We start from the raw sequence: 16,041 nt of genomic DNA, 5'->3' as shown, positions 1-16,041 counted from the left end.
AGACCAGAAAACTTTAGTTTAGATTGCTAGAGTGAATTTTTCTTTTTGTGTTTGATACTAATCCACAAAATTCGATGATGTGGGATATCAAAAGTTACATTTGTGTATATATTTACAAAGGTAACCAGAAGGTGGTATTTCCTGGAGTATGATTTGGCAATGTTCACTCACCTAAACAGTACTTTTGGCACCATGTTATCAGTGTATCTAACCATTGTTTGTGTATGCTGAAAAACAGGTATAAAAACATTATAACAATACATTGTGATAAAAAAGTTATTCCATGGCAAAGATTAACAAAGAAATCACTTGTTTTTAGCTTTGTTTTCAAAGGGCCAAAGTCAAATTAGGCCACGTCTACTACTGTTCCTGATTGGCTGAGAACAGAACTGTCTTGTGTGGCATAATTGTGCTGAACATCAGTGTTTTCTTTGCAGAAGCACTACTATCATAGTATGACCTAGCTTTGTGTGTAGATTAACAATAGAACTAGACCTCTTATAAACCTCATTATAGAAACATTAACGTAGATTCACAGAATGAAATAATTTCGATTCTGGTAAGCCAATGTTTTACATGACTCACAATAGATACCTCACCATGCAAAATTGCACTCTGTTCCCATGTGTGCACGTGTGTGACTGTGTGATCTGCTTGTGTTCAGCATGCCCAGACGGAAGCTGGGGCATCAACTGTGCCAAGAAGTGTAGCTGTGAGAACGGTGCCACCTGTGACACTGTGTCAGGCGAGTGCATCTGCCGCGCTGGCTGGTATGGACCGCACTGTCGTGAAGGTAACAACATCAACTCTGTATTATGGGCAAATGCCTTAAAAGCATTTATTTTACAGGGTCCCGATCCACAAAGCGTTTGTAAAGTTACAATGGGTCAAGTTTATCACAGACATACAAATGTTGTTGCATACGATTGCTTTGTGGATCGACACACTGGTTTGTTGTAATGTTTCCTGTGTAGCCGTATATAGTTTCATAGTACTGAATCAAATTACTTCCTGAAAATGCATATGGCAAAATGCTGCCAATGCATGTGTTACATTTTGTGTTCAAAACAAAATAGATGGCAGATTTCTAAAGGAAAAATCTCCCAGTTTCTTTCTTTTGAAAGAGTGATGGTCACTAAGCCTTCTTATTTTCACGAGGTGATCTTGTTACAGAGGGCGTCTGCGTGATTGAACCATGTTAATCCAGATTAGTCCAGCGATGACACATGATTGAGCAATGGCACCTGTACTGTTTTCATGTTGTTGACTTGTGTGAATAGAGTGAATGATATATCTATATTATTGCATTTGTATTCTGGCATCATGAAGTCTGACTCGAAGTTCGCGAAAATGAAAAGGTCACGAAAATTTGGCTGTTTACAGTATATTGTAAACTGCATAGATTGATTGTCTTGTCGACTCAGATATTTACAGACCACCAATAAACAACTAATGTAATCAGCACATCATCTTTGAACAACATGGCACATATGTTTGGTTATTTACTGTCAGTCAGTTGCCTACACCGTCAGGTTGACGGAAGACTCACATTTTCATCTGGTATGAAATTAGCATGTAACACCAAAGCGATGGTTATGTTTGAAACACTGCTGTGTGCATGAGCTATACAAAACTATCCTACATCGTCTGTGTGTTTTATATGCAGGATGTCCTAAAGGACGATTTGGAGACCAATGCATGAGTCGATGCATGTGCGAGAACAATGGTACCTGTGATTCTGAGGATGGGCGATGCACATGTAAACCAGGCTGGACTGGACAGATCTGTGACAGAGGTTTGAACATGCTTCCATCATTACCTTCTCCTCTATCGTCTTTCACTGCCATCATTACATCATGATACGTACCTTGACATCTGGCGAACTTGATGACCTTTCTCGTATGTTACCAGTGTTCAACTCTGTTGATGCTTACATGTTGCCGCCATATGGCTGGAATATCGCTGAGTGTGGCGTAAAACTATACTGACTCGCTCACTTACATGGTGCCACCATATGGCTGGAATATTGCTGGGTGTGATGTAAAACTATACTCACTCAATTACATGGTGCCGCCATATGGCTGGAATATTGCTGGGTGTGATGTAAAACTATACTCACTCACTTACATGGTGCCACCATATGGCTGGAATATTGCTGGGTGTGATGTAAAACTATACTCACTCACTTACATGGTGCCACCATATGGCTGGAATATTGCTGGGTGTGATGTAAAACTATACTCACCCACTCACTTACATGGTGCCACCATATGGCTGGAATATTGGTGGGTGTAATGTAAAACTATACTCACTCACTTACATGGCACCGCCATATGGCTGGAATATTGCTGGGTGTAATGTAAAACTATACTCACCCACTCACTTACATGGTGCCACCATATGGCTGGAATATTGCTGGGTGTAATGTAAAACTATACTCACTCAATTACATGGCACCACCATATGGCTGGAATATCGCCGAGTGTGGCGTAAAACTATACTCGCTCACTCACTCACTTACACAGCACTTTCATATGGCTGGAATACTGGTGAGTGGTGTAAAACTATACTCACTCACTTGCATGGTGCCGCCATATGGCTGGAATATCACTGAGTGTGAGGTAAAACTATACTCACATGGCACGGCCATATGACTGGAATATTGCTGAATGTGACGTAAAACCTATGCTTACTCACTCACTTACGCGGGGTGAGTGAATTAGTTTTACTCTGCTTTTAGCATTATTCCAGCAATATCATGTATCTGAAGTTTATCACCTAGATGATGACAGAATCTATCAGAACCTTAAGGTCTAGCTTCTTAAAGAATTACGAGAAACACAGTACCTGAAACACAGTGTTTGATGTTTCTCTGTGCCTCTACTGCTCCAATGAAGATGAGCCATATAGCTGTATATATCCGGTGATGTTTTCTCAGCGTATTACTTGCCCTACACTGATCTTGCTTGTATCACTTCATTATTACTGACATCCATAATTGACGTGATGTCCATATTCAATGTGCTTATTCAAAGTGACTTTGAATGACTTAATGAATGAACTCATTTAACAGTGACCTTATTCATAGTTCCTTGGAATTATTTCAATCTTAACTGCTTATATCTCTAAGCTTTTATTGAAATGACACAGAATGACCATAACTGGTATGACTTATATATGTAATGTCATCTACAATGAAATTTCCTAGTTAAAAATGACCTGGAATGAACCACCTATATATATTTATATTGACCTCTGATGCAGTGACCTTTTCTGCAATGACCCTATCGAAAGTGACCTAGAATTACCTTGAATGTAATTACCTATATATGAATTGACCTTTTTGAAAATAGACTCGTATGACCTTGAGTCATACCTTATACTCACCTGCATGATAATCTCTGCCCTATGACTGTAATGCATGTGTTCTTACCCTATCAGCCTGTCCCCCCGGCACGTTTGGGGAAAACTGCTTCCGGAAGTGCTACTGTCGGAACAGTGCTGAATGTGACCCTGAGACTGGGGAGTGCCTCTGTACCCCAGGATGGAAAGGTGTTGGGTGCGATGAGAGTAAGAGAACTTCTGTCAAGATCCTGTCTGCCTCTCCATATTTCTGTCACACAGTCACCTGAAATTGTCTCAGACTTGTTATCACATTCTTATAGATCAATCTTTTATGTTACATTTTCATGAATTGTTAATATGTCTTAACAGGGTCAAATGACAAATCTTCATGTTCAGTGCTATTGTCCCAAACTTCTGTATATAAGTGTGGAGAAGTGTGTAACATCTGGCCTTAGTAACCTTTGCCAATAAGAGTATGTTGGATATACACCCTTAGTACCCTAGTTTTTCAGTGTTTGTAAGTGCGTACCGATGTAGTGAAATCCGTTTAAGTTTGGAATATGCTTAATATTTTTATTGATGTTCCCAGTGATTCGATGGCGATTCTTTTATGTGACATCATGTTTCAGAGTGCCCAAATGGTACCTATGGTGCTGGTTGCCTAGAACGTTGTCGCTGCCTAAATGGCGCCTCATGTGATCACATCTCTGGTGTGTGCTTCTGCTCTGCTGGTTGGCGTGGCAGGTTCTGTGGGAAGGCTTGTCCGGAAGGATTCTTCGGGCAGGAATGTCAGAGTATTTGTAACTGTCCCCGCAGTACGGAGTGTGATCACGTGACTGGACACTGTGCATGTGCAGCTGGTTTCAACGGAGGCGAGTGTGACCAGCCATGTCCATTTGGGATGTTTGGACCCAATTGTGACCAACATTGTAGCTGCGATAATGGAGCCCCATGCGACCCTGTTTCCGGGACTTGCCAGTGTAGACCCGGATGGAAGGGTGCACGATGTGAAGAAGGTTTGTGATTTGTTGGGACACTTTTGCAGCAATTGGTCAATAGATGTAAGACTGGAATTTGCTGTTTGTTTGCTTCAAACATGTTTGGCCGGGAGACTTGTATTGACAATCAACATACTTAAACAATGACTAGCCAGTAGACAAATGAGTTATATCTGTTGTCCCACACTTCAACAGCAGCACTAGGATATGTGAGATTCAAACACTTGGGACAATACATAATAGTTTATGAACAGAAGCACACAAAGGCAAAGATATTTTTGTTATTTTGAAACTGAACACTGTTTATGAGTCTTAGTTGTTAAGTGAAATAACTTTAGAGTTAGTTTGAATGATCAGCTATATTTATTAGATAGCATCAGATTACAGCCATATTTATTGACAGAATTATTGAGACATCAATCTTAGAAGTGAATCAAGTGAATCAAATATGTCCTTACTGGTTGACCACATATATTGATATCATTATGTCGCTAAGTTTATTGACATCGCTGTTCATTAGGTGATCAATATTCGACCCTATCATGCTACTCAATGTCAAGGTCAGTGTGAGCATTTGTGAATAGTTAGTTTTCAGGGAATATAGTCCCAACCAACCTTGATCAATGAGATCCAACCCATAAGTATATCAGTGAGGTATATCTGACTAATGAACTTAATTCACAAGACAGTCACTATGAGTATATTCTTGAAGAATGGCTGACTATAAAATAATATACTGTTGCACAGTTCATTCTTGTGGCATTCTAATCCAAGCTGTGCAGCCAACTTAAACTGTGAAGATCAATGACAGCATGTTTCGCAGAAGATTATGCTTCAGATGAAGTATAATGAGTCTCTGCTATACAAACTGATGTATATTTCTCCTGCAGCCTGTCCTGAAGGCATGTATGGCGAGAACTGCATGCTGCGCTGTTTCTGTCTACATGAAGGGACGTGCAACCATATCGACGGCAAGTGCAATTGTCCTAATGGCTGGACCGGAACTGCCTGTGAGAGAGGTAAGAGTTTGCCTATTGTGTCAACTGAGGAATACCTATACTCTGACATGGATCCACTTGTCAGCCATATTTGCTTAGATAGCTGACTTTATGTAAACAGCCTTTAGCATATCAGAAGTTTCGAAGTGCAATATTGACAAATTTTATGGATAACAGCTTCTTTTATTACAGGATAAGATATTTTGATGCATTTCCAATACATCCCTTCATGACAAAAGTACAAGAATCTGTGTTGAAACATTGCACTCAGAAAATGTAAGAAGTTGTTGTCCATAACGTTTGTCAATATTTGATCTATTGATCTAGGAGCAAACATGTAAGAAAATGTTACTGGATTGTCTGGTCCGTACTTGAATTTTCAGATTGCAGTGCCAAATCGCTGAAATATTGCAGAGTGTAGTGGTGAAAACACAAGTAAACCGATCTCTCGCCTTCTTGATTTTCTGACATGACAATACCCATGATGCTCTGCTTCCAGCGTGTGACCAGGGCTTCCATGGCCCCAACTGTGAACTTCCTTGTGACTGCCTCAACAGCAAGACATGCAACAGGTTTAGTGGGAAGTGTAAATGTGAGCCGGGATTTATCGGTGATAAGTGTAATGAAAGTAAGTAATCTCGTAAAAACATTGTCATGTTATGTCTGAAACATTGCCGATGTGATGTTGAAAATATTAACTCACTTGTTGTAAACATCAGAGGATTCTTATGTTGAAACCATAAAATGTTTTTTTAATATAAAAAAAATTATTTGAGTTTCATGAAAAAAATTAATATAATAATAATATAATTATATAATTATAATTGTTATATGTTAATACATTCTGATGACCCCCAAAGTGTGTCAGAACCACTGATGACTAAAGATGAAATCTTTGTGGACAAGTTTTCATCAGGGAGTCATACTCGATATCGTTGTCCATCACCAGGGATGGGTACGACTCCCCATTGCCACATATTGACCTTGACCTTTCAGCATGCCCGGAGGGCTTCTTTGGTGAGGGCTGCTCCATGAGCTGTGATTGTGAGGACAATGCTGTGTGTGACCCAGTCACCGGTCTGTGCCAGTGTGGACTGGGCTGGATTGGACGCACTTGTGACAAGCGTAAGTCTGCCGGGTACCCAGCATACAGAAGAAAACTGATATAACTAGTCATTATATTGTAGTTTTATGTAACTTACATGTGTGTTTTACATATACTGTGTTGGATACAATGTTGAAGTAGTAGGTTAGCTTAGTGATTAAATCGTCAACTCATCATACCGAAGACCCAGGTTTAATTCTCTACATGGTTACAATATGAAGCCCATTTCTGGTTTCCCCTGCCATGATATTGCTGGAATTTTGCTATTAGTGACATATAACCATGCTCACCTACATCTTAGGTCTGATAGTTGTCTCCCTTACATAACTCTAGTATTTTACAACACAAAAGAAAGTGAATAAACTCATTTATGTGGGAATGTAAGAACTAGATATATTCAGAAGACTCGGTTATATTTTTTCTTGATTGAGTTGTATTCATCTTTTACTTATGCTTTTTTGATACTTAGCCTGTACACCTGGTTTCTATGGCAACCATTGCAAGGAGGTTTGTGAGTGTGGGGAAGAGCAGCCATGTTATCACGTGACTGGGGAATGCAAGTGTCGGCCTGGATACATGGGCAGCGCCTGTGAGAAACGTGAGTTGCCATGGAAACACATGCTGAAGATGTATGACATTGTTGTTAAATATTTGTTTCCATGAAACAGATGTTGTCAATGCTTAATTTCTGCGAAATAGTAAGGAATAAAAGTTCCTTTAACTTTACCATTATATCAGATATATACTCATATTATTAAATGGTTACTGGTTAAGAAATCTGAGGACATGTCAATCTACCAGACATATCTTTTGGCTGTCAGGTGTCTACTTTGAATGTACTATAAAAATATCTATCAATAGTACTTGCATCTATAGAGACTATCTTTTGAGGATTTCTGCTGTTATGTTCTCACAGGATGTCCCAAGGGTAACTTCGGTCCGGAGTGTCGTGGACGGTGCGAGTGTCATGGTGACATGGTGTGTCACCACATAACTGGGGAGTGCATGTGTCCCCCTGGTCCAAAGGGCAAGGATTGCCGCAAAGGTAAACTCAAAGTCACATGATTAGGTCACATGGTCAAGTCACATGATCAGGTTGCGTAACTAACTGCATCTGTCTGTTCACACCATAAATCCGGTTTGCATGTCAGGAATTATTGGCCTTGAGGTTTTCAGGCCTTGAGAGTATTGAGGGTTTGTTGGCCTTTTCTTCTGTGACTGTACTGCAAGAATATTTCCATCATCTGAAAATCAGGATTTGAAATGCAGCCAACTATCTCCCATTAACATCCTTAATCCATGGTATGGCTGATCCTTGTAACAACACTGGGTCTAAACTCAGCACTTTAACATAGACTTAATATTGCCTTAGCTTTTAGTGCAAGGAAAGACCTAGGATGTGATTTTTCTGAGGCATTGTGATGCATTGAATATGTCCCTGAATTCTGCAGTGCATGTAAGAGTAATGGTCCTTTTGATTTGATGGTATTGCTCAAGGCAATTGCCTGTTTGTTTCTATCACCACTCTGACTGTAACTTAGTTACTGGGTCTCAAAGAAAATATTTATGAATACTGTAACCTTGAATTCACAATCCCATAAAAGCTTCCTGAAAAGAAACCTGAAAAAGACATAATTCAATACTTATGTCAACTTCAGCATCCTTAATGCTACGTTGGTTGTAAATCACAAAGTATTAATGTCATGTAATTCTCGTAATGCCAGTGTGTAAACATTTTTAATTTATTGGGTCCTAGATACAAATGCTGTGGGAGCCCATCTCAAGGACCCAGTGACTATTCATTGTGAATGCTGTTAAGAATCCTTGTATTCCTATTTTAGGCATATCTGGGTCGTAGGTAACAATACAGTTGAAGCTTATCTCGACAACCCAGGAGTTGTTGGAAAACTGTTAAGAAACTTTTATACCTTTTTAATTACCCAATATCTAAGTTTTCTCAGAGTGAGAGACACAAATGAAACAAACTGACAATGGTTACAACTTCTGCTATGTTTGCCTATTTTATTGCACATATTGCATCTTGTTACCATATGTGAGTTACATAACTAAACGCGTGACAGGTGCCCTTGGGTGGTGCCTATCACATGATTTTGTCGCCTGTTTAATCCATTTCATCCACTGCCAGAATTCGGTCAGTGGATTTTGTCTAGAAATAAGGAATGATCTGGCTGACTTATTCTCTCTGACACCACTAGTGCACAGTTGTATGGATAGTAGCACCTCTCTCACATAGGCATGGGCAACCTTTTCTACTTTAGTCTGAGCTCATTCTGTACTTAGATGATGCATTAATTAAACTGATGTGTCAAGACAGACTATGATACACAACATGTAGTTTGATATAGCATAACTTGAACACTTAACTCTACTCATTGTAACTACTCATGTTATTTCGGCAAGCTGGATGGCATCTTGTACCTCTCTTGTGGCCATGTTTACAGCTGGGTCCTGTCCAAGCGCAAACAGGCATGGAGATGAAAGATGACTCAGAATTTCCAAACATGACTCTTAAAATATCCTTCATCCCATGGGCAAAACAGCAGTGTGGTCATTCCCTTTCCAAATATGTTTCAGTGTTGAAAGTTGTTCATCCTTTAGTTCTAAGTTTACGTTTAAATTGTGCATTGTATAGCTTAGCAAAATTTCAAAGTTCAACAGTTTCGCCATTTTCATGGTTTGAAATGCATTTTACTACACGCAATTTGATTTGTTTGCCATGATTCTTGGCAGTAATGGCATACCAGAGGGGTACGAGTCTTCTTGTAGGTCATGGAAAGAGACGAGTAGGTACGATGGGATAAAACAATGTCTGGGAACTTTGTTAATATTGCACTCATTCACACAAGTTTGGTCTGTATATGAAATATGTTTTTCAAAAAGTCTTGTCTGAAAGGAATTGTCAGTTGGTTCAAGTGAATTTTTATTGTTTTATTGTAATTATTTTTGATTATTTATATTTAGTAAAAATATAGTATATAGTAAAAATTATGTTTTGGGAAAGGGGATGAAATAAAAAATTCCATGATTTTTACGTTTGTCTCATTCTTAAATTCTTTGAAGAAAACAACAATACTTCGTATACTGATATTACTCCAAATATTATTAGGTTGAGAAATATGCTTACAGCAAATTGTGTCAGTGCAGTGGTATTTTCAGTAATTATATTTGGGCTGAACTCTGACTGGCAAATCCTTTCATCTGAACAAAGCTATTATTACCAGATAGCAAGGTAGTGGCATTGTGGGACACTGTGAGAGGTCTGTACCTGCTGTACAGGTGTAACACCTGTTTCAGGTAACAACATGTTATTCATAACAAGTTCAGAATAGCTGTTTATTTACAGCATCACAAAAAGTTGACAGTTCAGCTACAAATCTCTCACTCAAGTAGTTAAACATAATCTTAAGTGATTGACAAATATTCTTTTGACATATATACAAGGAAAAAAATGTAAGCACCACACACCATATATATTTTGGAAGTTGTAAATGTTGTCTAACAGATACAGGTATTACTGCAAACAAAATATGTGAACGGAATATACAAAAACCAAACACTAGATGTTTCATCCCTCCACTATGGCAGTTGATGGATGACAACCATTTCTTGTGTTACATGCTACTTGAAACATTAGGAGTGATGCAGATCGTTCTCATCAAAGGTATCTGGGTCAAGAGTAGGGGTAAATTAAGCAATTATTTAAACCAAAAAAGTCATACACTGAAATTGCCTAAAGATACATAGACAAACAGGCTTTATGAACATATAGAATGGGTGGTGCATAACTTTTTTCCCTGTGTATAGTTCAGTAGCGATCTGCCACTGATGCTGCTAGAGGATGCTATGTGTTGTGGACCCATGTACAGCAGAGGTTCTCAAAAAATGAACACGATAGAATATTTTCTTAATTTAATAAAACTGGTTAGGACGAACTTTATAGATGAACTTCTTTATTCAGCTGATTCGAAATATCGGGACCGTGGAGTATTCAGGTGGTTAAAGCATAGCTCATAACGCTGAAGACCCAGGTTCAATTCGCCGCATGGGCACCATGTGTTGGGCCTATTGTTGGTGACATTGCTGGAATATTAGTAAGGACAATGTAAAGCCATGCTCACTGGCTCACTGATGCAATTTTGCAATACAAATTTTTGTATCGTTGTCAAGCAGGTGTTCAGGAACGATGATGCATGAATCTGTATTAAAACATTGAATAAAGAAGTTGTTCATCCATTGGTTCTCCAGCTTCTAAAAATGCTACCCAAAAGGGTGATAAAACTGATTTTCAGCACATCAGTAAGGGTGCAGATTGTTACCATGTATAGTCCCATCTCAACCTGATTCAGAAGTAAATTCTACACAAGAATCTTCAGTGAACCTCAAGCAGCATGGATCTTCACAAAATCTGATATTGTTTTGCTATTTGCTTGTAACAAAGAAACTGAGAGAAAGTGTTACTAACCACAGCCAGGGTTCAAAATAAAAATATTTAAATAAAAGTGAAATAGATATTTAGGATTTATTCAAAGGAGACTCATGAAAGAAAACCATTCATCCAGATGTTAAGCATGAACCACAGTCTTTGAAAAGGGCTAGAATGACTACAGGGATCAGTCAGATTCTAACTTGTTCATCATTTCTGTTGTCTGGATAAGTGGGGTCACTCAGGATGCCATGCTTAACAAGAGATCTGCTTTGTTTGAGTAAATGAGGTGAATCAAGCAGCGCAGACTATGTGGAATATGTTTTATTTTGAACCCTGACTGAAGAGTTCCTCTCAGTTTCACTGACCTTGGCCTTGTACTAATGGCGGGAGTGTTTGGCACGCAGCGCGGAGGCAGGGTAGGAAGCTGTTTAAGTATAAACTCGGTAGGAAGGGATGGAACAGGAAAACCAAGGACTTGGATGGCTTCTCACCACTAGAAGCAGGTAACTATGGCAACTGATTGTGTATTTGTGTCATTTATCACTAGAGGTGAACTTCTGAAAATGTAGAACTCTCTCCGCTTTCTACCACTTTGCCATTTCACATCATCAGAATGTGAATGATGTGAACGATGCTTTGAATACTAGATGCAGTTTTTAGGTAAAACATGCATTGAAAATACATAGAAGTTACCTGGGCTTTTGGAATGCATTACAGATACAGTAGGTGTACATGTAATATGCCCTACATTCAGGATGTGTGGCATACACGTGATATGTGTGATATACACCATTCACTTAACATGTGTGATATTACTCCATACCCTTGCAAATGTGGACATTTGCTAATCCAAACCATATCCATCAATGTCTTGCAAAGTAGTGGGTTTTCACTGAATATGATCAAGCCAGGTTGATTCATCTGTTTATAGGTGACAAGCTGTAAGGGTGTGCAACTCAAATGAAGTTTCTAACTTTAATATTAACATCTGTGAATTGAAAATGTTTCACTTGCTATCCTGTCTATGTGATAAATCATTACCTCTGTAGTACCCTTTGTCTCTTAATACTTCTCTGTACTTTGTAGATATCTAATGATCTCATGTAGAATAGTTGTCAGCCATATAGTATCTTCTTGGTCTCAGTTGTCAACCATGTAGTATCTTCTTGGTCTAAGCTTGTTATTTCCTCCTGTAAGCCTCCTGGACTATGGGTATGTATGGACAAGTGCTGTTGTACATTGTCACACAATGTGGCGGTATTGTTGTTTATTGTTATATTTCAGTGTGGTCATTTTTGGCACAATATCAGCATATATGGCATATATCAAACCTGTATAGCCCATATATCACCCTTATGTTCCCTCATCCCATGGAACACAACACTAGTTTATCCGCCTGGTTAACATACCAGGTCTGCCACCAGTCATACTGAATTTCTCTGAAGTGAGAGATAATTGCAATCAGGAGCCTTTTTAAAAGTGTGATAAAGCATTTAATTGCTTTAGTTTAGGGATTTTTGCTCTGTTTTCTGTCTTCATGATGTATGTTACTAAACTAAGCAAAGATTTTGATTATTTATTTTATTGTCTCAAACCAGAGGAATTAACATTTTTCACATGGACTTGAACTTTTGAACTTGTTACTCAATGAAAACAAAGAGAAACATAAACAGTGGTGAATTTGTCATAAATATCACCAGGTGTTCACAGAAAGATTAAGCATGCCTCCTGGTGGTTTCCACAAACAACAGTTATTTAGTAAAGTTTATTATTCACATCATGACTGCCTGAATAGGAGCTTATACCATGAATATGCATGCTGTTTACAGTGATGTGTTTCTGCTACCTATATATGTGTATATATAACCTTCCTGATGTGTAGTAGTTTGTGATGTGCATAATTTATTGTTATTTTATGCATGATTGTTTCTTAATATGACTTTTGTCATAGGTGGTGGGTGAGGTAGCCTAGTGGCTGGTTGGCTGGTCATGCCGAAGACCCAGGTTTGAGTCCCCACATTGGTGCTGTGTATGAAGCCCATTTCTGGTGTTCCCCACGGTGATGTTGCTGGAATATTGCTAAAAATGGCGTAAAACCATTCTCTGTCAGTCAGTGCATATGGCCCTGTGCACAGATCAGAAATTGTGTGAAGTAAGTTGTGGAGACCTTGGATCTGTGAGTGCAGAGTTTCCATGTCTTCCATTCCACCGAGGGTCAGTGGGGTAATCAAGTGGTTAAAGTGGCCACTCATTACACCACGGGCCTGGGTTCGATTCAGCACATGAGTACAATGTGTGAAGTCCATTTGTGGTTTCCAGCCATGTTATTGTCGCTGAAAGTGGCATAAAACTAGACTCACTCACTCACTCCATTCTACTGCACACTAAAGCGCACTAGTACATGAGTCCCCTGAGGCAGTGAGTCTCCTGAGGCAGTGAGTCTTCCTGAGGCAGTGACCTTGTTCCATGTCAGCCTCTGTCCACCCAGCCGTATACTGGGTACCTGGCAGGATCAGACAGTAGTGTGACTACTTTTTAGCATCTGAAAATGAAGTTCACGCTGATCCTTTGATGTAGGTGACAGTATGAGCATGCACCCAGTTTGATGGGTTTTTTTATTGTATTTTATACTTTTTTCCTCACTGGTTTGTCTGAGTCAGGCCTGAAAACACTTGGAATAACAGGCTGTGGCTGTTGGTGGTAAGTGGTGAAAACCCTCACTCACTCTATAGTCTTCCACCAGGCTGTGGCTGTTGACGATGATGAACTAACTCACTCACTCTCCATGGGAAATGATGGGGTAACCAAGATGTTAAAGTGTTTGCTCATCACACCAAAGACCTGGGTTCAGTTCCAAACAGGAGTACAATGTGCGAAGCCCATTTACTATGTCTCCCTGGGTGATATTGATAGAGTATTGCCAGGAGTGGCATTAAACGCAACTCACTCACTCACTCACTCACCACACAGCCTACATTTAAATGGGATTTTTGGCAACACAGCATCATGGGATATCAATATGTATGGATGTAGTGTGCCATTACATTGAGGAGGTGACGATAACGCATTGTGGCAGTCGACCCGTGGAGGTCCGGGTGTAGAGCAGGCCTTCAGCAACCCATGCTTGCCATAAAAGGCAACTGTGCTTGTCCTAAGAGGCGACTAATGGGATCATGTGGTCAGGTTCGCTGACTTGGTTGACATATGTCATCGGTTCCCAATTGCGCAGATCGATGCTCATGCTGTTGATCACTGAATTCTCTGGTCCAGAGCGCCACCATATAGCTGGAATATTCCCTGAGTAAAAGTAAACTCGCTCACTCACTCCACTGATTATATTCAAGTTTTAGATATGGATTGACAATGATTTTAAACACATTCATGATACTCATTGCACTGAGCATATTTTGATGGGAGGCTCATATTTCAGGCTGTGGCGGCAAACAGTTTGGCCCTGAGTGTAAAGAAATGTGCAAGTGTAAGAATGGTGGTTTGTGCAACAACATAACTGGGGAATGTACTTGCCAAGATGGATACATCGGACCTACATGTGCTGAGCGCTGCCCTGAGAACAGATACGGAGAACAGTGCTCCAAGATCTGTCGCTGTCAGAATGGCGCCCGCTGCAACAAGAGATCTGGGAAATGCAAGTGCCCTGCAGGATATAAAGGAGAACAGTGCCAGGAAGGTGGGTGGTCTTCAACTGTTGGGGTAGGTTAGGTAGCCTAGCGGTAAAAGTGTTCACTCGTCACCCAAAGACCCAGGTTCCAACATGAGTACAATGTGTGAAACCCATTTCTGGTGTCCCCTGCCATGATATTTCTGGAATATCTCTAAAAACAATGAAAACTCAACTCACTCACTTACTCACTCACTCACTCACTCTACAGTGAACACAGATTAACTTGATATTGATGCAGACATTTTGCAAAGAAGTGAATGCCAAATATTGTGTCACACTTGAGATGGAACAATTACAGCATATGGCATATTGCACTCCTTTTAGGGTAAAAGTGATTGTTGTTTGAAATTCTGATTTAATTGTATGTATTTTTGTATATCAACATTACTAGTAAGCTCAAAAAAAGTAGGGGTGCACTGTAGGGCTGGGATGGTTAACCCGGATACCCTGGACGGGTGGGTAATGAGTTGGACTCAGGTACTGGTCTGAAAACACGTGACCATTATGATTATGTTACTCATAGATTAAGCAGTTTTGTTTGTTATTCTTTCATGATTAAAAGATTTTATTGTCTTTAAAGATTTAGACAAACTTACACAGTCACCTGGTTTGTATATAGTAAATTAACCTTTTGGTTAAGATATTGAGAAACATGAAATTGTAGCCTCTGAGCTGAAGAATATATTGCCATTTCTTACAAACTTGATGTCAGGAATTAACATTTTGGGTATTCTGGTATGGTAGAGAAATAGGGGGTGGGGTACTCAGGTAGAAAATTTGGACCTGGTCCAGCCCTAGTGCACTGCTTGTTGTATGTAACTATTTCCATCCAGATGTGAGGATTATTTTCAAGGGGTGATGATGGTTGTGTATATGATGATGTAACTGTGTTCCAGCCTGCACTTATGGCACGTATGGTGAAGGCTGCTCCATGAAGTGCAACTGTATACATGGCCTCTGCAACCATGAGACAGGAGAATGTCGATGCGCCCTGGGTTGGATGGGCCCTAAATGTAATGACCAGTGCGAGAGCGGGCGGTTTGGTCCAAACTGTAGCCACACATGCACATGCCAGAACGGGGCAGCTTGTGATCCCGTCACCGGCTGCTGTCATTGCAAAGATGGCTTTTATGGACAAAACTGTGACTTAGGTAACACCACTGGAAACTTCATCAATCATTACATGTACCTTGAAAGTTATTGTGTATTCCTGTGTACTGGTAATTTGTAAGTTGAGAACTCTCCAAAATTAGACTCTTTTCCAGTTGAAATAGTTTTGATATGTTTATGTCAGTGTTGTTTCTATAGTAATCCTCTTACAATGAAGTCAAGCATTAAATAGTTCTTACAGTCACATGATGACAGCGGTATTGAGACATTTGTTTTGAATTTTTTCAGAATGCCTCTCTGTCTCTCCATCATACACAGTTTCCGTAATTGACTCTCTATGTCTCTCTCTCTCTCTC

The 16,041-nt window shown here is 39.7% G+C and overlaps 1 protein-coding gene across 1 annotated transcript in view; it reads left to right on the top strand.

The window, feature by feature from the left end:
• LOC137268581 (multiple epidermal growth factor-like domains protein 6) overlaps positions 1-16,041 on the top strand; it is a 244,745-nt gene that overhangs the window by 212,295 nt on the left and 16,409 nt on the right. The window contains exons 20-32 of the mRNA XM_067803157.1: positions 665-793; positions 1,667-1,795; positions 3,442-3,570; positions 3,975-4,361; positions 5,234-5,362; positions 5,841-5,969; positions 6,338-6,466; positions 6,916-7,044; positions 7,363-7,491; positions 11,298-11,396; positions 12,091-12,105; positions 14,324-14,581; positions 15,472-15,726. Coding sequence (XP_067659258.1) covers positions 665-793; positions 1,667-1,795; positions 3,442-3,570; positions 3,975-4,361; positions 5,234-5,362; positions 5,841-5,969; positions 6,338-6,466; positions 6,916-7,044; positions 7,363-7,491; positions 11,298-11,396; positions 12,091-12,105; positions 14,324-14,581; positions 15,472-15,726 — 2,046 coding nt within the window. The remainder of the gene's footprint in view (positions 1-664; positions 794-1,666; positions 1,796-3,441; positions 3,571-3,974; positions 4,362-5,233; positions 5,363-5,840; positions 5,970-6,337; positions 6,467-6,915; positions 7,045-7,362; positions 7,492-11,297; positions 11,397-12,090; positions 12,106-14,323; positions 14,582-15,471; positions 15,727-16,041) is intronic.

Source organism: Haliotis asinina, chromosome 16 (genome assembly GCF_037392515.1).
Source record: "Haliotis asinina isolate JCU_RB_2024 chromosome 16, JCU_Hal_asi_v2, whole genome shotgun sequence".
Lineage (NCBI taxonomy): Eukaryota > Metazoa > Mollusca > Gastropoda > Lepetellida > Haliotidae > Haliotis > Haliotis asinina.
The sequence above is the reverse complement of the archived record's forward strand: the minus strand, read 5'-3'. Positions and strand labels throughout refer to the sequence as shown.